The sequence below is a fragment of the Drosophila bipectinata genome, chromosome 3L, assembly GCF_030179905.1.
Source record: "Drosophila bipectinata strain 14024-0381.07 chromosome 3L, DbipHiC1v2, whole genome shotgun sequence".
Classification (NCBI taxonomy): Eukaryota; Metazoa; Arthropoda; class Insecta; order Diptera; family Drosophilidae; genus Drosophila; species Drosophila bipectinata.
This window is the reverse complement of record NC_091738.1, coordinates 15,506,051-15,529,169: the sequence shown is the minus strand read 5'-3', so window position 1 is coordinate 15,529,169 and position 23,119 is coordinate 15,506,051. Positions and strand designations below refer to the sequence as shown.

The 23,119-nt window shown below is 40.9% G+C and overlaps 4 protein-coding genes and 1 long non-coding RNA gene across 10 annotated transcripts; 4 read left to right on the top strand and 1 right to left on the bottom strand.

Moving 5' to 3' along the window:
• The first annotated feature begins 254 nt into the window (after nt 1-254).
• Nucleotides 255-11,766, top strand: LOC108128347 (phospholipid scramblase 1). 4 transcript variants are annotated; one of them, XM_070279608.1, is made up of 8 exons: nt 255-395; nt 6,655-6,938; nt 7,674-8,001; nt 9,471-9,961; nt 10,029-10,187; nt 10,261-11,220; nt 11,292-11,583; nt 11,648-11,766. In XM_070279608.1, the coding sequence occupies exons 1-6, from the start codon at nt 377-379 to the stop codon at nt 10,318-10,320; spliced, it is 1,341 nt and encodes a 446-aa protein (XP_070135709.1). In that variant the 5' UTR covers nt 255-376; the 3' UTR covers nt 10,321-11,220; nt 11,292-11,583; nt 11,648-11,766. The 4 variants fall into 4 exon arrangements, with proteins under 4 accessions (XP_070135709.1, XP_070135708.1, XP_017101389.3 ...); XM_070279607.1 differs by having other exon boundaries at nt 10,261-11,448; nt 11,518-11,583; XM_017245900.3 differs by having other exon boundaries at nt 10,261-11,583.
• On the bottom strand, nt 389-1,692 carry LOC138926244 (uncharacterized). Of its 3 annotated transcripts, none has more exons than XR_011442677.1 (3): nt 995-1,692; nt 751-920; nt 389-676 (listed from the first exon to the last, which is right to left on the bottom strand). It is a non-coding gene; the product is annotated as an uncharacterized lncRNA (long non-coding RNA). The 3 variants fall into 3 exon arrangements; XR_011442679.1 differs by having other exon boundaries at nt 389-920; nt 995-1,139; nt 1,298-1,691; XR_011442678.1 differs by having other exon boundaries at nt 389-920; nt 995-1,172; nt 1,298-1,684.
• LOC122322291 (phospholipid scramblase 3-like) lies at nt 11,014-11,689 on the top strand. Its single transcript, XM_043214010.2, has 2 exons — nt 11,014-11,583; nt 11,648-11,689. Exons 1-2 carry the CDS (start codon nt 11,014-11,016, stop codon nt 11,687-11,689), a joined length of 612 nt encoding a protein of 203 aa, XP_043069945.1.
• Nucleotides 11,767-12,443: 677 nt separating the features above from the next.
• On the top strand, nt 12,444-13,152 carry LOC108128326 (phospholipid scramblase 3-like). The gene is made up of 3 exons (XM_017245844.3): nt 12,444-12,848; nt 12,913-13,071; nt 13,132-13,152. Exons 1-3 carry the CDS (start codon nt 12,444-12,446, stop codon nt 13,150-13,152), a joined length of 585 nt encoding a protein of 194 aa, XP_017101333.2.
• A 344-nt stretch (nt 13,153-13,496) lies between these two features.
• On the top strand, nt 13,497-15,285 carry LOC108128365 (insulin-like growth factor-binding protein complex acid labile subunit). Its single transcript, XM_070280148.1, has 2 exons — nt 13,497-14,233; nt 14,296-15,285. Exons 1-2 carry the CDS (start codon nt 13,577-13,579, stop codon nt 15,283-15,285), a joined length of 1,647 nt encoding a protein of 548 aa, XP_070136249.1. The 5' UTR covers nt 13,497-13,576.
• The last annotated feature ends 7,834 nt before the right edge of the window (nt 15,286-23,119 follow it).

The window sequence follows — 23,119 nt, the reverse complement described above, 5'->3', positions numbered from 1 at the left end:
AAAATTGCATTTATCGTTATGTATATAACAGGGAGAAGGAATCATCTCCGGTCCCATGGAGTATATAAAGTATAGTTGCTCTTGATCAGCACCAACAGGCGAATCGAGATATCAGACATAACAAGAGATATAGCTATGGTTCTTAATGCATTTTTTGTTTTTATTTTTTGTTTAACTCTTAGCCTTTTTTTGTGACACCTCTGAATTGCGGAGTTGGTGTGCTGCAAGACCGGTGGTCGGTGGAGTTGTCTGCAGAGTGGCTTGGGCGGTGCCAGTAGCACGTAACTTACGCCGTTGGCTAAAAATGGGAAAGGAATTTTAGTACTAATGAAGATCCACCCATTGCTTGTAGCGCCATCGAATATGAAAAATTATTATGACCAGGCCAAGAGAAGGTATTAGTACTATTTAAGTCTGCAGAAAATATTTATTTCAATGATCGAGAATACCGCCGCGAAACAAAAAATTAGTTTATGCTTGACACTGATTGAGCAGATTCCCTAATGGAACCACTTTTTATAAACCTCTTTCTGGCTCCCCAAAGCGATGCGAAAACGCCCTCATTTTGTCGCTTATCGATTGCTGGGGTACCGCCTCCTTTTTCATTCTCTTCGGGTACAACATTTTTATAAATATGATTTGTGCATTCATTAACATTTTCTGAACATTCGAATGGCTGGAGAGAAAAAAAAAATGAGTTACTCGATTTTGTCATGTTTGCTGACAAATTACAGCTGAATTTTTATTTACACGCCAAACCGCAGAGCTCTGACATAATCCGCTTAAATGCATTGGGAGCCTTTGCCATAAATTCCAGTGCATTGTTCCATGTCACTAAATCATATCAACAGCGACAATTTATGCCAACCCACACGACTATAGCTCCAGATTCAGACTCAGATTCGGAATCGAACTGGAAACTATCGTTTGGGTGGACCAATTAAAATGCAAGAATTGTTAATGCGCGACATTAAAATTCATTATTATTACATACGTTTATTACTTCAATCGGCCACTCACAAGTAATTGTTGGGGCTCAAATGCAAATGCCTGACGAAAACGCTTTAAGCCATTTAGGCAGCTTAGCCACTTCAAGAGGTTGCTAGGCTAGGCAAGTGCAGAAGTGTCAGAGTTGTTGGCTGGTAAGGGGGTTCAAGCAGTGGATGTGAAATCTTGAATAAATTAAAGACAATTAATAATGTAGGAGCAAATTTAACACTAATTTAAGAGATTGGATATGTTAAATATATCATGTTACATTCCCTCTTGAAAGGGACTTCCCTGAACAAATCAGCACCTGAGACTTGCTATTTATGGACAACTCCTACTGCCCGTCAAACGCCTCAAAGACTCAGCCCCAGCCCATTTTTAATTAATTGACAATAATTTCATTTATTTCTTGTGTCAGAGTTCCGAAGCTTGGACCTCTCTATCTATCGTGTTGGAAATAAATTTTATTGTATTTTAAATGACAAAAATGAACATATACATATTATTTACTTTTTGTATGAATTTATCTGCCAAGTGGAACAAATGCATAAGCTAAGGTTTCTAATGGATGTCATATGAGTTTTTCACGACTGGTTGCCAACTTTTAATTAAAAACAGAAAATTCTTATGTCAGACTATGGTAGAGTATAAATTTATGTACAAATATATCCAAATCATGTTGTCGTCCAGCTTGGATAAGTGTCATTAAGGTTGAAAAATGCCCCAACATGCAGTGCCTCGTGTCTCAGTGCCTGCCCACTAACCGATCGACGAACCAATCAAGTCAGTCACACGGTAAAAAATTAAATTTCATTCAAAAATATTATTTAAACATATTCTAGGATGCTTAATTCTATTTAAGGTTCAAAGAACTTGACAATAAAGTAAGAAAACTTAACTAAACATTTTTTGTTTTTTTTTTCAGAAAACTAGTTTATATCTTGTGGTAACTTTTTCTGTAGGTTTTGTCTTGCTTATTGAGTTTTTCAAAAAAGTTGTTGTTTTGCTGGCCAACCAGCTACCTGTTTTTCTGCTTGCTGCTCTGAACTTTAGAGTCTGATGCGCGACAGTCTGTGAAACCTCTAGAAGGGCAGGCAGATCGATCGATCTACCCCGTGCAGTGGAAATGACCCCTGACCTTCCAGATTTAGAGATGGCGATGGACCAGATTAGATACCAACAGCTGCTCTTAACCCAAAGGGTGGGTCAGAAGAAGGGCAGGACAACAGGGATCTCTCAGTTGGCTGAACAATAAAAGCAACTGGTCCTTTCACTACACTCGGAAAATATAGGATATCAAATAAACTATAAGAATTTTAATAATGAATGATAAGATGACAAGCTTTTCTAAAAAGTAAGAGGGAAACCTCGATATCTAATAGAAAAGGTATACGTAGGACTCCCAATAAAGTTGTCTTATATTTTTATTTTTCGAGTGTAACCCCTCTTTACTCGTCAATACCTAAAACTGGAGAAAAGCAGGCAGCCGAAAAATTCATTCCCAAAACATTTTTAATATGCACGCATGGTGACCCGTGGTTTTCTCCAACCCTTTGCCTGATTTGCAGTTCATTGCGAGATACTCCTGGTAGGTCCTGGTTCAGGTCCAGGTCCTGGATGGATGGTCCGGCTAGACAGCTGTCCTGCCCCCTGCCTCTGGCCCTGTAATTACACAGGGCATTTGCTTGGCCTTTGTTTTGTGTTCGCGTTTTTTTTCAAACTTATTTCCAGCCATTCGACGCTGCCTTGTTTGCATATCCCGGCATCCCGTAGAAGGATAAAGGCGCGCGCTTAAATAAGCAATTACCGTGTGCCAGCGACCAGCATCCTGCCAATGGCCTGCCCAGCGTCCTGCCCGACCAAAAAAGGGTTGAGGTTGACGTAGAGCCACTCGGCCAGGACAAAGCGCCGAAAAAGGATTTCAAAAAAAAAAGGGGAAGAAAAAGCAGCATAAAAATAAAACCAAAAAGTACATATACATGCCCGGCTGTCGGTACTGATTTAAATCTTTGGCCATGACATGTGGCCGCCAGACAAGGTCCAACCCAGATCCCCCTCTCCTCTTTTCACCAGGTCCTGGTTTTAATTTACATTTTTTAGACATTCCAAAAACCAGAAAACCAACCTAAAAATCAATAAAAACCGGGCTTTAATAAACGGTCGCAGCAAGTTCAAGTTCAACACTTGATAATTAATTTGCCAGGGCCAGGGTGAAAGTAAAGTGCGTGCCCGGCTCATTAGCATAACCCCCTTGGTGTCCTTCGTGTCCTTGCTGGATGCCATGGAAAAAGGTCGCGTCGACTCGGGTCGGGTCATTGTGCTTTTAATTAGAAAACATTCCAAGGGCAGAAGAGGATGGCCAGCAACAGAGGAGCAAGGCCACCAGAATGAAAACTCATTAAGATTTCCGCATAACCCTTTTGCCGCGTCGCCTTTTGCTGACCCAGTTTTTCAGGCCAGCCATCCGGCTGACCTTCTTGTCCGGTTTCCGTAATTAAGCAATTAGCTAGAAAACACTTTCGCCCTGCGGCTCTTCCCCTTCTGCAAATTTGTGTGTAACTGACCCACGGCAAGATGAAGTGCTTTGGGCCAGGTGGATGTACATATGTATGTTTTTTGTATCAAGGGGATACCCCTGTTTTGTTGCTTTTTGTTTTTTTTTTTTTTTTGTCTTTTATCGGTGGCCATGAGTCTGCACTTCCTGTCATTCGTTTTGGAAATCGCGACATCGTGATTGCATTTGGCATATGTGCACGTGATGCTGACTGGCCCCCTTTTTCCTCAGTCCTAGCATCATTCCCCCTGTCTGCCAGCTGGTCAGAAGGCCAAACAACTGGCCATTGACCAAGTGCAGTGGCGGTGGCAGTCGTTGCAGCTGCCCCGCATTGACACATTTTTAACTATATTTTGAGCACTTGGGACTGGGTTCCCACGATCTCCTAACCCCCACGCAATGTTCGGGATTTCAATTTAAATACTAAGCATATATCCAGGTTTATACATCCAAGGATACTTTAGTAAATCTTTGATTTTATCTCATAATTTGTTCGAATGAATTATTATTTTTATGCATTAACTTTAACTTTTTTAAAGGATCTAATAGAACACTTCCTTGGGTACTTTTCCTCCCTTGGCATTCTTGGTTCTTGGAATCCACATATTTTTAAGAATTCTTGAGCTTCGAAAGGCAGCTGCTTTAATTTTATGTTTTTTTAGTTATGCTCGTGGCTAAAGGACTTAGATCAAGGTTGAAGGATGTCCTCTTGATCGCATCTGTGAAGCTTGATTTATGGTAGAATGCCTCGCTAATGTCCTTTCGCTGTTGGCCAAGGGACAGGCACATAAATAAGATCTTGTCTCAGATAGTCAAGCAGACGATAGGACAAGCCAGACAACGTGACTTCTTGCCGTCGACTTAAATAGTCGACTAATAAGGCACAAAGTTGATTTGGCCATTTATTGAATTATACTACATTTTGTCTTTGTTTTCTCTAAGGAAGCTCTCTAAGGAAGTTGCTGCAATATGTATGTCCTTTAAGAATTTTAAAACCCTATGGTTATAGTGCCTGAATCCAAAAGTAAAGGCCTGGATGCTTTATGGCTGTTTACCATCGTATTATGTTCCCCGGCTTGCCGGTTGCTTGATTTCATGAGAGGCAGCTCTTGCGCCGAAACCAACTGAACCGTTGGTTCACCGGCGGCCAGGGCAAAGGTCATGGGTGGAGTGGGCTCAAAGGGGGGCAGGACATGGCCTAGCAACAATTGTGGCGCTGTGAGCCTACATTTTGTCCCTTTGCCGTCCCGGTTGCCAACCGCAAATACGTTCCCGATCTCAGTCGGATGTTTTATATATTTTTTTTCAACATTTCCTGGGCTGCCATGGCAAAGTCAACTAATTGAATGTGCCAAGCTTCACCCACACAAGTACAAAATAAATCGTAGTATGGCGCATTAAGCGCTCATTTCTAGATTTCCTTCCCTCGGCTATAATGATTTTGCATCCAGGAACTTTCAGCTCTATAAATGTATGCACTGAGAAAATATGATGATTGATTCTTTTTTTAATATACTAATTATAATTAATATAATTATAGTTCTATTCATGATATTTAAGGCTATATATTCAAAGTACTTGAAGTACATTGCCATTTCTTCCTTTAATACCTTGGTGGATATTTTTTCTCCGTGTGAAGTGAAAAATCCAACTTTGATGATGATGAGGAGTCCTCCATTTCTCGCTGCATTTGTATGGGTAATTACGCTAGTAAATGCTCTTGTGTGTGTGTGTGTGTTTGAGGGACGTCTGCTTAATGTCCGTGGCCATGGGGTGGATTTCGTTCGCAGTTTTTTTCTATATACACTGTTTTTAGCATTTTTTTCAGTTTCCGGCTCTCTCTTTCTCGCCCACAGCCATCGCTCACACTGCCCACATTTTTTGCGTTGGAAACCGCCATTTTTTTTATGCGCCCTAACTACGCCGCCCCGTCCTTTTCACTCATCTACCCTTGACTACCACACCCTCCATGGAGGACGCACCCTCGCACTGGAATTTCGCGCATTAGAAAAAAATGTGGGCTGTGTTTTGTGGTCTGTGGCAGTGTGAGGGTGAGAGCCACTATGTGGCATACAAAATGGATTTTTTCTTGATTTCTAGCCATGTTGATTCAATTTAATAATAATAATCCAGCATTTAGAAATATATTTAAATAATCCTAATTTTCGCCCTATATGGACTAACTTTAAAAAATAAAACAAAGTTTTTTGAATTTTGTCTTCTTTTTAAGAAATTTTCCATTTCCATATAAAACCTTTTAAGGAAGAGCAGAGGATTATTTTATAAATAAAAACAACAACCATTATATAAAAATAATTAAAGTTGACTAAAATGAAACTTTTACAAATAAAAAACTGTATATTTCCTTATAGGAAATGAATAAATATTCATAACTTCATTTAAGTATATAGTTTGTATGAGTTTTAAATTCTACCAAAAGTTTAGCATATACGAAAATAAAATTTAATAAATGATTTAGCTAAGATATTTATAATTATATTTATTTAAAATAAATATATTTTAGCTAGATGAAGCGACATCTACTGCATCTTAAAACAACCACTTGTTATGGTTGGTATGGTTTGTAACTTGGCTAAAAATAAGGTTATACTATAAAATACCATAATGCCCACACTTTTTGCTTTATGATATCGATATGTCGATATAAATTCGTAATATATATACATAAAACATTAAAAATCTTTGCGTAAATTGTTTTATTAACATTGACATTTTCTTTTATTTATATTTTTGCACATATAAGCAAACTTTGCCAGAAAGTTGTCAGTTTGAAAAAGTGTCCGAGACCCAGTGTTGTAAAAGTATCCAAAATTACGTTTCCTTTATTTTTAAAGGATTTTCGAAAAGTTATAGAGAATTACTTTTTTTAAAATAAGTATAAATCACAAATACATTTTTTTAAATAGTTAAATCAATAGAGCCTTCAAATTCAAATTTTTACAGCTTGAAGTAATTTAAAACCGCCATACTTGGCTAGAAAAAGGTCATTTTGTCAACACTATATATATCCATATTTGTTGTGTTTTTGAGTGGAATTTGTACACTGCGTGAGGACAGTAATAAAAAATTCATTGATCAAAACCAAACAGAATTGTTGCGGTTTCGAATCGGCTGGAATACGTCCCCGGAAGTGCAACAAGATCAGGGCACGGGGAGGAAAGGATCAGGTCAAGTTCAACGAAAGAAATCCGGTAGTTCCCACAGAATGAAGAGCAATTTGGACCAAGGGGGATATGCTCCTCCGGGCTATGCGCCAGGATACCCACCTCCGAATGCACCACCCGCCGAGGGATTTGGCGGATACCCCCCACCCCCGCAAAATGCCCCATACGTCCCGCATCCCGGAAGTCAACAGCCGCCGCCCTTGAATTACGTGAGTCCCCAAAAATTATCTCATTTTTTTCTGTTTTTTGGTATTTCTCTTCGTCTTTAGGGGGGACCGATAGGGGTGCGCCTTGTGGGTGTCTCGAGAGAGGAGGCGTTGCCTTCAGACACGCCAACCATGACGTCATCTGCAGCAGTTGGCTTTCCGCCTATTTATATTCCTTAATCACAAAATAAACACAAATACGTATTCGTTACTGCACATTGGCGAAATCGGTTGAAACGGGGGCTGAAATCGGTATATAAACCCACAACAAATGGTTTTATTCATTTCGCAGAGCAAACATTAAATTAAAACTTGATAACAGTATTCTTTAGGGAGGTAATACTATATGTAATAAAAGAAAATATAAGACGATAAGATGTATTATTCATTTGAATGAGTATATTTTACCATATTATGAATCATTGGAAAATTCTTAAAGAACGTTTTGTACTTATAATATTTAAAAAAAAACTGTAAAGTTAAAACTTTATTATAAAAGTACTTATCAAAGTTAATATACTATTAAAATCATTCCGGCATTAGAGAATGTGCTGCAACGAGTATTTCAGGTTTCATTGGAATAATAATTAATTGTTTTTTATCTAAAATCTTTGGTAAAGCAAATGTAATTAGTGGAGATAAGCAAAAATAGCTTTTGACGGTGCACGCCAGGGAATCCAATACCAAACTCAACGCCCCTTAATCCAAAATTTTTCATTCAACTCCCGATCGTTTTAGGGGTTTGTACCAGGCCAGCAGCCAGCCGGATACGCTCCAGTTCCCCAGATGCCAGCATACGGAGAGGCAGTTCCTTTTGGAGCGGGTCAACCGCCCTATGTGGGCGGAGGGCCTCCACCCCAGGCATTCGGGGGCTATCCACCCGGCCCGGCAGGACCACCGCAACCATATGGAGGATATCCGCCAGGACAGCCACAACAGCCCATCGTCTCCCAGCCGGGAATGGGACCAGGAATGGGTCCGGGAATGGGACCAGGAATGGGACCCGGAATGGGTCCGGGAATGGCTCCGGGAATGGCTCCAGGAATGGGCCCTGGTGGTCCAGCCGGTAAGAAATACAAGTCCAAAAAACCCTTTAAAGAATGGTGCTTAGTGCAGAACCATTATCTCGCAGTTACTTTCCCAGTTATGTCCCACATGTTAAGTAACACGATTAAAATTATTATCAAAAGACAATATTTTCATGTTAACATTTCTGTACGATGATGACGTTCAGAATCCGAAGATCAAAACAAAAGTGCCTCTTTGTTTTCCAACCGTGTCATTGCCCTGAATTTGAGATAATGTCCAATGCCTTTAGATTTCTTGGAGTGCATCCAACGAACCCATTATACCAGTTAGAGGTGCTAACAAAGAATACTCTACGTGAAATGCAAACATTTGACTAGGCGGCTTAGAGGTTGATATTTTCGAGGTTTTTAGGCCTCCGCGTCAGTTATCGCAGTTTCTTGTTTGTGTTTACACGTGCCGCTGATCCGTCCCAGTCCCAAGTCCCACAAGATCCCAAATCTGACATCCCCCGTCAGGTCTTTGGCGCTTATCGGAAAGCGGTCCGTCTGCCTTAATTGAACCAATAAAATAATACAAAGCGGCATTTAAAACACGCCCGTCGGCCCCATCATGGTCGGCGATGATTTTTCCCGGTCGACCGACGGCGATGCTTCAGTTAGTTAGTCTCAGTGTCGCAGAACAGTCGGTCGTGTCAGTGCAGAAAGCCGTCTAGAAAAGAAAATGTCCATCGAACAGGCCACAAGTGGCGTCTCGGGTTGCATTTCCACACTGGATCTCAGTGGCAACTGCGGCGAGGGGGACTCGTCGAGGGGCACTGGCGCCAAGAGTGGCTCCAAGGTGCTGCGCTTTATTTGGCATTCGCTGTACAGCCAGTACAGTAGTCTCTGCTCGAGGTCGCAGACTCTGAGGCAGTTGGTCTGCCGGGAGGCCAACAAACCGCTGCCCAAGAAGCTGCGTCACTCGATGCGACTAAACAAGTCGGCCAAGAGAAAGGGCTACGAGTTCTACATAAGCGACGAGGACAAGAGGTGAGAGGGGTTAGCCACATGGATATTTGAGATTAAGTGGATGGGCTAGGGTTCGTATTATTTTTTGTTTCGATATCTATACCTCAGAGATAGCTAACAGATATCCCCAATTATGTAAAATAAAATCAAGGTTACTTTACGTTGTGAAATTAAAGATATAGAGACGAGATATAGCTCGTCTTTTAAAGTCGGCTATAAAAGCTTATCTTCCTCGCGCAGATTAGATATACAATAGCCATGATACATGCACTAGTATAATGCCTTGGGGATGAGGAGTGGCTTTGAGAAATTCTGGAGGGGTCATCATGGCAATGGCTTCAATTAGAGATACCGAGTAAATGTAAAGGCGACATTGACCAATTGACACACTGGACGAGAGATGCCCTTTGTGCGCGTTAATTCAATTACACGCTTAGATTACTCCAAGATTTAGTATTTGGATGCATAATAAAGCATTTCTCAACCGATCTTTCCTCAGGCGACTGGATGAGTATACCTTCCGGAATTCCGAATTGTCCGCGCGGATTGGAATACCTTACGACTATCGACCAGCTTTTGGTTAAGCAAAAGGTCGAACTGCTCGAGGCCTTCACCGGCTTCGAGACCAACAACAAGTTCTCGATCAAGAACGCCCTCGGCCAGAAGGTCTACTACGCGGTGGAAGACAACGACTGCTGTACCAGGAACTGTTGCGGACCGGCCCGTCCATTTGACATGAAAGTGTTTGACAACTTCCAGAATGAGGTGATCCACATGCACCGGCCTCTGGCCTGCTCTTCCTGTCTGTTTCCATGTTGCCTGCAAAGCATCGAAGTCTCGGCGCCCCCGGGCAATGTCATCGGTACCATTGAACAAGAGTGGTCCATTTGCTCGCCCTCGTTCCGGATTCTCAATCATATTGGCGATACTGTCTTGCGCATCGAAGGTCCATTCTGTACCTTTTCTCTATGCGGCGATGTGGAGTTTAATGTGAGTGGACTAGTAAAGATTATATTTAAGGCTTGACTAATGGTTATGAATTAAAATTTTCTTTCAGGTGGTGTCTCTAACTGGCGAGAAGGTGGGCAAGATCTCAAAACAGTGGTCTGGTCTGGCCCGAGAGATCTTCACAGATGCGGACTTCTTTGGAATCAGTTTCCCATTGGATCTGGATGTGCGCATGAAGGCGGTTCTCTTGGGAGCCACATTCCTGATTGTAAGTATTTTGTGGTTTTGGATGTATTTTTGGATTAACCGGCATCTAACAATCGTATCTTTTTAACCCACAGGACGCCATGTTCTTTGAGAAATCCGGAAACCAAGAAACTGATAGACCCGGAATGTTATAAGCTAGCCTCGACTAGAGTTGCGATGTGGAAACTTTCCATCAGAGTTCAAAATGAAATACTTTCAATCTTTGTACATCCGCCGGTAAAAAATCTGTAATTACATCTTTTCCCTGTGAACTATCGCGTACTAGTCCCCAAAACCAAATGCTTGTTGATCGTTATGAAGTTGAAAGCCAACTATAAAACGAAACTACTTAAACTCAGGCGTCCTTCGATGGGCCATCGCCAGTACAATTATAGCTTAGACATTTAAGTTTATGAAGCATTTTTTGCTATTTCTCCAACACAAACTTTTCAACGACAAATCTGCTTCCTTTATGAATTTACATCTATGCAGAAAATATTAACAAAATGAAACTGGTACTTCTAAACGTTACTTGAGTGTCTTACATATTTGTATATTTATAGACCTCAATACTGATAAGCTGAAAGAAACATTTATATGAATACTTTATTGTTGTACCCAGATATACGTGTAATGTATTGTGTATACTCCTTTGGTATTATTTCGATAGTTGAATAAATTTTTGAAGTACTATACTTAATGTCTGCTTAAAGTCAATTTGCTTATCTTTGATTTTCCCATCATTATCAATTTTTAATTTTTATAATTTTTGGTTTGTTCTTTCTGTCATGTTCCTAATCCCACTTCAAAAATGTATAAAATTAAAAAATTAGTAATAGTAAAGCCCAATGGATTGCTTGAGAGACTTGGAGACGGTCGTGGTTAGCAGGCTCGCCATCTCCCTCGACTTCCTTTGGCCTGGTAGCAGAAAGTATCTTGTAACTGATGGCGATGGCAAGAAATTGATGATTGTATTCCAGGACGACAGCTTTACCAGTCTGCTGTTACCTGATTCCTTTATGACGGTTGTGATTATGAACAACGATATACGGCAGGTAATGCAACTGGACCGACCAAAGGAGATGTTTAAAGTGTCGAAACTGAACGTTTTTGCTCCATCGACTAGACATATTGGCTCGGTCAGGAACAGGTCCTTCTCATTGTTTAAGCGGAGATTGCGGGTCTTGGACGCTGGGCAAAAGGTGCTGTATAACATCAGAGGACCCATTTGCGCAGGCAAAGTGGAAATCCCCTACAATATCTATAATCGTGAAGGGAAAAGAGTGGGGACCATCAAAAGAAAAATTGGCCAACTCCCAAAAGCTTTCATCTTAAATTGCGACTTTTTTGAGTTGTCCTTTCCCAAAAACATGTCTGTTATCGACAAATCCCTCCTACTGAGTGCCATATTCTACTTGGTAAGACCTCGGTTCTTATAATTGTAAATAAAATATTTATAATAATGTTATTTTTTTCTTTCAGGATATTCTTTATCCCAACGACCAAGGAGGAGGAAGTATTTAATTCTAATGTGCTTACTTGGCGGTTCATATTGTAATATAAAAATAGAATATATTTCATTCCTCGATTTGTTTGCTATATATTCTTGGCTCCCTGGTAAAGCTTATCACTCTGAAAAGGGGGGTCTTAGTACACGTATTCGATTCGGTCACACTGGTCTGGTCTGATAGAGCTATATGCCCGCAGATATAGCGCTAGACCGCCTCCAGCTCCCATCTCTAGTCGTTGTCTAGTAAATATTTTTATCACGCGTGCGGGTGTTGTTTTTGCCGGTAAGTGAGCTTTTTTGATATATATATATATATATATGTATAGGTATAGTTTATGTGCGGAAGGATTTTTTATTTACAACCCCCTGTGGGTATTCAAAAAATAGGCAAGGAAAATAAATATATATATTTAATATGACCTCATTTGTGTTTCATACCATATTTTGGTTCATTGACCCTTATCTCTTGTTGTATTAGGGTTACGATTAATATTATACTAAATATTCTTTAATATAGTATCAATTTTATAAGAAGCTATTGTTGTATACTACACTAAATTCTCAGATCTAAGATTCCAGCGCGATAAGAGTTTATATCAAAACGGAAATTAGTGTTGATTGAAATTAATTGGCCCTCAATATTGGCCACAACTTTGGTAATTTTCGGCAACATTCCCAGACATTCGTTAATTAAACTTTATTATATGTGTCTATAAAATGTACATCTTTATTAATAATTATTGTTTAACATTCTCTTTAGATTAAAAAATGGAAGCTTTCGCCAATTTGGAGACGGTTCTTGTCAAGCAAAAACAATCCGGCAGTATATTTAATTCAAATCGAAAATATGAAGTTTTCCTTCCCAATGGCCAGCAAGTTCTCTACGCCTCTCAGGACAATGACTTCGTGGATCGAAATTTTCTTCCGGCACACCATATGACAATAAATGTGACAACGACGCCTGAAAAAAAAGTTGTAATGCACGTGGCCCGACCAGAGGATGTTTTCTGTGAATCGAAGGTCAAAGTTGATGTCTTTGGGCCAACAGGAAATTTTCTGGCCAGGATCAAGCTGAAGAGTAAAGTTTTCACGGCCAGTTATAAAGTCGTCGACGACAAAAGGAATCTTCTGTTCAAAATTGAAGAAAATGGAGCTTTTCAACCTGAGTACATAGTATGTTTTTGTTTTTACCCAATATTGAGATATAATTAATGGAGGTTTCTCTTATTTTCCATAGGTGACTAATCCTAGGGGCCAGGAGGTTGGCAGAATCAGCAAGAAGTTTGCAGGACTCTTTCAGGAAATGTTTACTAGTGCTGACAATTTTAAAGTCACCTTTTCCCCAACTGCCAATGTGGAAACTAAGGCGATTATTTTTGGTGCCACACTTCTGATTGTGAGTTTTGCATTAAAAATATTAAATAAATAATCTACAATTTCATTTTTTACACTCTAGGATGCCGTTTCCCATGAATAAACTAAATTAAATTTTAAAAAATCCTAGTACTTAATGGTACAAAGGCTATATTTTACGAGATGCCATATTCTACAAAGCAAGTTTTCTAATTAAAATATGTTTCATATTCTTATGATGTTTTTCTTTTAGGCCAAAAGATAATTAGACCAAACCCTACCTCATTGTTAAATATTTTTTTAATAAGTTATGTTGTATTTTTTATAAACATATCTGTAAATAAACCTGTTGCCATAAACTAGTAATTGTAAATTTTTTAAGAACACCCTTAGGTCTAGAATCTAGATCACCGGAGAACCTCTTAATTTGGGGGAATATCTGACTGGAAGTGGAAACCGGCTACATGACCGGTTTATTTCGATTAAAAATAAACTCAAATTAACGCACTGCACGCGCAGCCAGTTTGTTTTGCAGTTCAGTTCTTAAAATGCAGGCGATGCGTCTGCTGCGTTGTATCTTTAAGTTTGAAAAGTATCTGACTAGTATTCTTCTAGTCATCAGTATCTATGGTGTATCCACAAAGGATCTGCAGGAATGTGAGCATTTGGGAAATGCTAATTACCTGTGCCGGGAAATCGAGAGCTTTGAACAACTGAGCCGGTATGTGGGAAACAATTGGCGGAGTGTGAAAATCGTGAATGAACAGACAGGCCTTGAAAATGAATTCGAGACAAAGCTTCCAGCTCTTTCGGGTCTTATCCGATTAGATTTGGCCAAGTCCGGAGGAGTTACCTTCAATGGTAATGGTCTGCAGGACTTTACGGAGCTCCAAGAGCTGAATCTCACCCACTGCCAGTTGGAGGAACTGCAGGAGAGGCATTTTCCAATTGGCTCTAAAATTGTGAGCCTGGACGTGAGCTTCAATGACATTCAACTTATAACTGCCCAGAAGATGAGTCGCTTGACTAACTTGGAGTATGGAAACTTCTCCAACAACCTGATTGCCGAAATAGAGCCAAACTCGTTCAGGAATCTCAAGAAACTGCGCTTCCTAGACTTTACCACAAATGAACAGGAAAACATTACCATAGGGGAGAATGCCAACCTGCAGTATCTGTCTATAAGTAACAACAATGTGAGAGATGTAAGTGTATTCCTTAGGAATTCTTTTAGTGGAGGTATTAAATACTATTTTAAACTCTCTAGTTTCATTGGTGTCAAATGCGTGGATTGCCCAAACTGGAAGAGCTCCATCTGCACAGCAATTGGTTGGAAAATCTGGATAGTGGTATCTTTTATCACTTACCCAAGTTGAAGGTTTTAAATGTGTCCAACAATAACTTATACGAAATCAAGCGACCTCTGTTTATGGGTCCCAAAGATCCCATGCCCCTGGAGTTACTTGACTACAGTTCGAATAATGTAAAAATACTGGAGGATTCGGTTTTCTGCAGGCTGGGTAACCTGAAGACCCTGAATCTCTGGCTCAATCTGATCAACAGAATCCATCCTCGGGCTTTCGTGGGTCTGACTAGCTTGCAGTCTCTGCAACTTCAGGGAAACAAAATATCCATTCTTCCAGATGAAGTTTTTGCCAATCTGACTTCCTTGGAGGGAATAGATTTAAGCAGAAATAACATCAAAAAGTTGGGTGCCCGGGTCTTTGGAGATACTCTCCTGCGGCGTTTCACCAAGTTGGATTTGAGTAATAATAATATAATGGATCTGCATCCTTTGGCCTTCTCCTCGCTGCCTTTTCTAAAGGAACTTCGGCTTAAAAGAAACCGCTTGGTCAGTCTTGATATTCGACTCTTTGCTCCCTTACGGCGTTTGCAGTTTCTGAGCATCGGCGAGAATCGCCTGGAGGAGATCGAGGACGACGTCCTAGACACATTTGAGCGCCTAACTCATCTGGAGATTAACAACAATCGTCTGACATATCTGCCGGACCTGAAAAATTCATCCTATCTCCAGAAACTTGAACACATCAGTGTCGAGGGAAATCCGTGGCAGTGCTTGTGCCTGGACGAGATTACCGCCTGGCTGGATAGACGCCAGGTGGCCTATGCTCGACCCAGTAGTGCCTATTTTAGCGGCCGAAAACCGCTTTGCGTGGTCACTCCAATGGAAAAGTGCCTCCGTGATCTCGAAGAAGTGCGATCTCAGGCAATTGTCGAGAGCTACGAGAAGATTTAGTTTCTACTTAATTTATTAAGCTCTTTTAATCATTAAATTTTATTTTTTATTAGAAGTAGAAGATTTGTATTTCTACTCTCAAGAACTGTATAACCTTTAATTAAAATATTCAAGCTACATTTTTGAACAATTCTTTTTCGAAAGGACACGGAGTGTCTGTCTCCTTATCGTCCTGATTTAAAAACTTATCTTATCCTTCGAGTTAAAGTGTAATAAATCAATATCCACTAAACGCTGGACTGTAGTTTCTGTTGTGGCTTTCGACTCGCTTGGGTGACTGACGGGATGTCCACCCCAGGAATTTGTAGGGGATCCTTGGAGGAGTCTCCGTAAATCACAGACAATTGGATGACCATGAGGGCAAAACTTTTGCTAGCCAAAGTATTTGGCCAACTGTCGTAAAACAATAAAACGGAAGAGGGGGCCGAGCGGGATGATCCAAACGGAAAACCGAAGTAGAGATTTTCAAATACTTAACACCACTTAAGCGAACAGTTGGACAATGACAATGACGGAGGATTGGGAATTCCAGATGGCACGGGGACGGTGATTGTTAAGCGTAATTTAGCGCAAGAATTTTTATTAAAATTTTCCATTTTTTAGCAGCTAAACTTTTGTTTTCTGGACCAGCCGTAGTCACTTGATCGATTGATGGAATGGGCAGCAAATGAAATAAGTTTTTATGGGAAATTAAATCTGGGAGAGTTGTGACTACATGCGGTTATGAATAGGTGCCCATATCCCCCAGAGAGATTTTAATTGAAGTTTTTAATGAGCAACTGGGTTTCAGAGTTTCTCCAGTTTCTTTTGATAAAGTTTCCCTCTAACTTATAAGGACATTTGCATTCAGCTTTGTGTTTGAAAAGAGGCAGCAGGGTCAGAACAAGTCGAGCAAATACTCCAGGAACTCACAGGTGACAAAAGAACAATGGAGTTGGCATCCAGGACATGTGCACTCAATGCGCAATTACATTCATAAAATCCCTGGTAACACCCATCCAGTAACCCAACAGCTCAACACTAGCCGTAAAAGTTTTTCGGGTTTAAAGCCGACGGAAAATTGAAAAACCACTAATTAAATTAAATTTTTGGTTTCACATTTTCGATGAATTAGATGGCCTGTCAGAGGTAAAAGGAGCTGTTTGCTTGGCCCAGCCATCCATGCTTCCTTGCGGGTCCTGCTCACCTATAGGTCCTTTCAATTAATTTGGCAACAAACTTTGGCCCGTTGTTTGCACAATTTGATAGCCGAAATGGTAAAGGGAGAGTTCCGGCTTTCCATCCTGGACTTGTTGCTCCCTCTCCGGGGAAATTCCGAACCCTTGTCAACCTGAAATGAAGCTCCGCTGAGGTGTCAAAGACATGCCGGCCATCAATTTCCCCAGCTGGCTAGCAGCCCAGCTGTCCAACAGTCCCTGACCCCGTGGCGTATGCGTGATATTTTCAAATAGAAATTCAAATTCTCAAAAACGAATTCAAATGAAAACTCATATTCTGCTCACATCCGCCGTGGTTTGCTGTATTTTAAATTTTGTTTTTGTCATTTGGGTTTGGAGTGCTGACCGCTGCACTTTTCATTCTCATTTTATTTGGTTAATTACGTTCACGGCAAATTGCATTTCTGTGGCTTAAATGGCCGCAAAATTTGTTAACAAAATATTTGCGAAAGCATTTTTGCCCAATTAGCCAGTACAGGTATGTATATTATTTTGTATTTTCAGATCTTACACCCAACACAATTTTCTAATGGAATTCTTAGAGTTACAGGCTAAAAATATATTAATAAACTCTTACAACTTCTTAGTGCATAGCTGATAATGGCAAAAATGTGGCAGCATCTTTTCTTTTAGTTTGACAGGTTTTTGCCTTCGGTGATTAAATGAGAATGCCTGGGTAGAGCGCCACAAAGTATGCAGCTGCAACAATGCAGCTTGCCTCAAAGATTTTACTCCGCCAGAGTGCACTCCACCTGAAATTTCGAAATTCAGCCCGAGGACGGAAATTCCCTTCTCCTAATGATTTTTAATAGCCAAATTGCATGGGCTGACTGCCAAGGACCTAGGGCCAAGCCAGGTTGCAGCTGCCTTCGTCCTGGAAATTCCTTCTTGAAAGCGTATTTGTGGTCACACTCCAGCCTGGCACACACACTCTTGATGTGGTCAATAAAGTATGCAAAGTGTTGGCCAAAAGGGGGTGGAGGTGGAGACGGAGGTGGAGGCGGAATGACCATCCTGCCGCCCTTAAAAACAAATTAGTGGCGCTTACTCAACAAGATTGAGTGGCTCGTGTATCGCTGTCATCGTCATCGTTGGCATACTGGATCCAGAAGCGCGACCCAGGGGTTCATATTTATATCCACCAGAAATCACAAATTGTTGGTTAATTAAATAAAATTAACACGGAAAGCAACAATTAGAAGTCATTAAAAGTAAATTAAAATGATTTATAACTTGATTTTTAATTGTCCCATTTAATTTGATTTTTTTTCGTTTAGTGGTACAAATATGAAGAGTTTAAAATATCCCTTTTCCTGAAAATAAGTTTTAGAAAAAACCAATCCCCTTTCTTATATAATCCTACCACCGCCTCTGCCTATTGATTACGCACTTGCTAATGCAGGAAAAGCAGAAAAAGTAGGAAAAAATCTGAACTTAATTAATGAAAGAGCCTGCGGCCATTGCTCCTTGATCCTTCGCCTCTCTCAGATTCCAGTGTGCATCTATTTATGGGCCATAGATATTAACTGATGAATATTTATGCGAAATCAACAGCCAAGGAGCCGAGGCAGGGAGCCCAAGGATCTCTGCCATGATGACGCTGCAAATCAACAGTCGAGCATAATTTTTGTTAATAAAAGCGTGTAATAATTTGTTCCAGGGGTGGGGTGTTTGACCCAGCAGCATGTGTTGCCAATGAAATTATGTAAATGTGACGGCAACAGAAATGTACATATCTGCAACTGAATTTTGTATCTTTTCGGGAGGTGGGGGCCGTGGTTGGACCGCAGTGGCCAGAGGGGGACCCGGCTCGCAACCAAAAACATGGCTTAATGTTGATTAGATGCATTAAATATGCAAAACCCAGACACCCAGCCAACTCGTCGCATTCCGGCAGTTGTTGCTATTTGGTCCAAACAATAAACGGCAGCATAAAATAGATATGTGGGCGCATTGCAATATTTACATGGATGTGTGCGGGGGAAATGAAATTAGCGCCGCGTTTTAACGTTTGCGCGGCAATTGAATAACTTTAATTGGTAATAAAGCCATGAACAAGCCCACATGGAACCGGAAATTGCGAAATTACAACTGGCAAAGCCAATCAGAGGAACTATCCCCATTTCCTCCCCAAACACTGTTTTGTATTTTTTTTTTGCCGCAAGCTGTTTACGATCCCTGCAACTTTAATAGTAAATAACAACAATAACAGGAGCGCCGCAGGAGCAGCTGCGAAGCTGCGCAAAGTTTTCAGGACCAGGAGGACAATGCAGAAAAACAGAAAGCTTGCCAGGGAAAACCCGGAGAAAAGAAAAGTTGGAAAACACTTTACTTTGATGACCGTCCAAGTCTCTTGCTCTCGACGTTGTCGCCATGGTTGCCATTCAAATGGCTCGCTTAATTTTACACTCGCCGGGGGATTGTGGCGACTTTTGAATAACTCCTGTCTTCGTTAAGGTGAACATATTGTTCACTTCAGGCAAATATTGAAATTGTGTTTCCCCACAAAGAGAAAGTATGAAAGCATATACATGATTGCAATGTGTCAAAAGGTTCGAAAGAGCTGCGGCATTTTTATTTTCAACAAAAAATGGGTTTTCCTCATACCTTAAGCCTGTTAAAAATCGAGTAAAATAAATTAAAGGGGAAATATTTTTCTGACTGACATTAAGAGTATTAAAAATGTCATTTGGATCCCAGTTTTCAGCTGATAGCCGATAGCTAGGCCAAATCATTATCGATTTCCTGATTGGGGCCCCCAATCGCGCTCGCTGGGACTTATCTGGAAAAAGGGTGAGCTCCAAGTGCCACTCGGGGCGCTTTGACAAAAAGTTTCTTTTGTACATATTATTTATGCCTGCTTCCCGCCAAAGGCTCACCACAAAAAAAAAAAAAAAAAATAGAAGGTAAAGCCGGAGGTCCCTCCAATACAAGTTGTTCCTGTCACGACTGTTATTGCTCTTTTATTTGTATTGGGAAGGAGGCAGACTCCGTTTTACTTTGGCTTAGGGCCTTTATGGTCTGTTGTATTTTTTAATTTATGTAGCAGCTGTTGCTCCATCGCAAAATGTCAAATGCATTTGCGGGGGATCGCCGGGGATTTCGATTCAATTCGGTTCGGAGGGCAAAAGTCAAAGCCGAGACTCATAATGTGTTAAGTTTTCGCCAAACTGAAGTGAGTGGCTCGTGCTCGTGCTCGAGTTGTTGGCAAACAGTTTGGCTTCCCGACTCGTCCTGGCCCTCCATCTGGCCAGAACTTCTTCACTTCAAGTGGCACAAAAAGTTTGGCCCAAAAAGAGGCCAGCAAACTAATTATTTAGTTTCGCTTCGTTCCGTTTGGCAGCGGCAAATGCCAAACGTCAGCCCAATATCAATAAAAACTCCAATCGAGATCTATTTCAATTAACTTGTTAAAAAACTTTTTAATTAACGGCACTGCAGAGTCTGCTGTGCCCTGAAGTTGCTGTGCCCGCTTCCTTTTGCCAGATTCCCTTGATTTCGCATAAATTTATGGCTGCGCCTAATTGGTCAACAATAAAGTGAGTGAAAGCCAGGTGGGTACATAAACGCTTGCCGGCAAGGAAAAACTAAAATAAAAATCGAGAGAGACAACGGCAGCAATATGTAAATGTTTATAAATCAAGTTGCGACTGTTGGCTGTGACAAGTGGTCGACTGTTTGGACACTCGAAATAAATAAATAAACAAACAAACGACCTGCTACCTCCGACCAGCGACCTGCGACCTGCAACCTGCGGCCCGTGTCCTGGTTAGTTCAACATTCCAATTCCCCCCTTTTGATTCCATAGTGCCTACCCTCATCAAAAATAGTCCAGGGCATTGTTTTAAGTTTTTTTTTTCCATTCGATTCGTTTTCCAACCTGACACCTTGTGATTTAAAAGCCGCAACATATGAGCTGGGAACGAGCCTTGGACTTGGTGATTTATACGGGCCGAGCTGATTTACCGCCTCAGAAGCTATTAAGGAGCCCCGAAAAGTTCGGATTTCGGGCAGACACTCGATTTGCTGCTGTCGACAATTACATTGTCTAGACCCAGGCGACTGTCAAAACTCGATACTCCAGCATATCCTTCAGGACACTTCAGTTCGGCTCGAGTCAATGCCTGCGAGTTGATTATAGAAATGACAAAAGCAGGGCAACAAAGGAAAGCCAACTTAAGTTAAATCAAGTCGCTTTTTTTAGTCACTAGGTTGATAAATTGTGCCAGCAGCTTGAAGCTATTAATAAGATAAATGAGCGGCAATAAGTGGCACTGGCACTTTGATTTCACTCCCGGCTGACTTCCCGTCTGCTTCCGCTGCACAACGCGGCGTATGCGTAATTACCGTTTCATATGCATTAAGCTGGGAATAAAGTAAACTTGGAGAAAATGTACCATTTTTTTTAAAATTAAATGAAGAATTTAAGGAAAAACTATGTAATATTATAGTATTTTTATCGTTGGTCTGTCGGGACACAAAATTTTGAATTAAAAACCTTCTTAAGTGAATTTTTTGTAAAAATTCCACCTCAGTGTATGGTAAAGATGAGACTCAGTGGAAAGAGGATACAAAGGAACCGTGGGGGAGAGAAAATAAAGGATCTGGGTGGGAGAAAGAAGGAGCAGCAGACCCGGTGTCATTAAGCGCATTTGAAAAATCATCAACAATACAAACGCGAAGCGTTGACAATGTTGCCAACCAGGCAGCCAGCCATCCAACCATCCCACCATCCAGTCAGTCAGCTTGGACGCTAGCGAATAAAAAATGTCCCAATAAATTGAAATACGATCAATAATAATTATGATTGGGAGATTGAGAGCCAGACAAGGCATTGCTCAAAGTGAATACCCCGAATAATTGCGTTTCCATGCAATTGCTCAATTCCATAAGGAGTCGCAGCCTATCGGGCACAATGGGGCGATTATCGATAAGTGAAATGGGGCTGCAGGAATAATAATTAAAGGATGAATGCTTAAGGAATTTCATATTAATTTTAAAAATGCCAGGGCTTACTTATAGTAATATAGACTCTTCGTAAAACATTTAATTCTTGGAGGCAGTAACTTTCTCTGTTCCACAATTATTATCTTTAATACATAATGGCTCACAAATCCATTCATCTATTGTGATAGCCCGCAGAGTTCCGACCACAAATCCCCATCGAAGTTCCACTTCTGGACGTTTTGTTACTGCCATGGGCCAACGACAATGGCAGCGTTTAAAAAAACATTAGTTCAACTGGCCAACTCGGGACTCGGGAGTTTATGTTTAACGAGACGATGGGGGAGGACAGGGGGCAAGTCCAAGATGCCAAGGTCCCTGTAAGGTCCACCGCCCTCCTTCCACTTTGTGCTGGAATGTGAAAGATATCCCTGCCGAGTGACCGCAAATTTCCCTGGCCTGCTGTCCAGTTCGTCACAATGGAAATCCAATTTAATTTTACTGATTCTGCACTTTGCAGAAATCGAAGTGCCCTGACCAAAATCTCATCGTTAAAGATGCGGTCTGGACCAAAACCACAAGCTCCGCCACAAACAGCCTGCATTCGTCCGAAAGGGGAATGTGGTAAGGGGATCCAACTAATGCTCCATTTCGCAGATGTCCAGACATGCATATATAGTAGACAGTTTAGCTTTCACGGGATTCCCTGGGCACATCTAATTATTGTTTACCGTGCTTAAACGCCGGGAAAATTGAATTGGAATCAACGAAAAAATGCTACGAAAATCGAATTTGAGTCCGGAAGCTGAGTTTCCTTTTGCGGCCACGAGACACACAGGACACGAAAACGGGGACGGGCCAGGACGCAGGGTGCAGGTCACAGGAGGAAGGATGCAGGACTCCGGCAGGACAGGGCAACAAACAAATCCTCAAAGATTCCAGCTTAGCCCAGAGGCAATAAGCAGCCAGAGAAGCGTGAAGAAAAGACACGAGAAAGACGCAGGTAAACGAGATTGATACACAGTGGAAAATTATATTAAAATAATACATTTTTTAAACATTCAATTCTTATATTTATTTTAAATAATTTACGTAGTATATTCACTTAAATAACTTTAGAGTATTATACATCTTAAAATACCTAAAAACATACTTTTACCTACAGACAATCAAAGAAAACCCCCCTTTTTTTACTCCCTCTTTAAAATATATTTTTTTTCTATAATATATATTATTTTATAACTTAGATACTCATTTTTCCCACTGCATTCAAATGGCTGAAAGCAAAGGAAAGGAGTTCTTTGGGGTCGGGCAAGGTTAGGCCGGTTCACTAGACGTCAAGTCAATGTGGATTTGACATTTGATTTCAGACATTTGCCGGGCCAAAACCTTTTTCTTTGGCCGTCCCTCTCCGAAAAAAACCAGGTATCCGTTTGCAAAATGCAACTGACCAAAACCAAAGTCATCCAATTAGAAGAAAACACCGAAACGAACAGGCCCAAGCAGCTGTCAGTCCGGGGAGCGAACATTTGCATGTTGAAATGCAAATTAAATTTCTCGCCTGAAATAAAACATCAGCCGGGGGAGCACCTGTTCCTCCAGCCTGGCGGTTCAGATTTGTGTGTGTGTGTACCTTTGGGAGGGGAAAATGGGACAACAAATATTTACCTTAT

Bases quoted from the DNA above. Each gene is read 5' to 3' on its own strand.
- LOC108128365 (XM_070280148.1), top strand. From the start codon at position 13,577: ATGCAGGCGATGCGTCTGCTGCGTTGTATCTTTAAGTTTGAAAAGTAT. The intron at 14,234-14,295 runs GTAAGTGTATTC...TAAACTCTCTAG, and splicing joins GTAACAACAATGTGAGAGAT to TTTCATTGGTGTCAAATGCG.
- LOC108128347 (XM_070279608.1), top strand. The intron at 6,939-7,673 runs GTGAGTCCCCAA...CGATCGTTTTAG, and splicing joins AGCCGCCGCCCTTGAATTAC to GGGTTTGTACCAGGCCAGCA. The intron at 10,188-10,260 runs GTAAGTATTTTG...TTTAACCCACAG, and splicing joins TGGGAGCCACATTCCTGATT to GACGCCATGTTCTTTGAGAA.
- LOC122322291 (XM_043214010.2), top strand. From the start codon at position 11,014: ATGGATTGCTTGAGAGACTTGGAGACGGTCGTGGTTAGCAGGCTCGCC. The intron at 11,584-11,647 runs GTAAGACCTCGG...TTTTTCTTTCAG, and splicing joins TGAGTGCCATATTCTACTTG to GATATTCTTTATCCCAACGA.
- LOC108128326 (XM_017245844.3), top strand. From the start codon at position 12,444: ATGGAAGCTTTCGCCAATTTGGAGACGGTTCTTGTCAAGCAAAAACAA. The intron at 12,849-12,912 runs GTATGTTTTTGT...TATTTTCCATAG, and splicing joins CTTTTCAACCTGAGTACATA to GTGACTAATCCTAGGGGCCA. The intron at 13,072-13,131 runs GTGAGTTTTGCA...TTTACACTCTAG, and splicing joins TTGGTGCCACACTTCTGATT to GATGCCGTTTCCCATGAATA.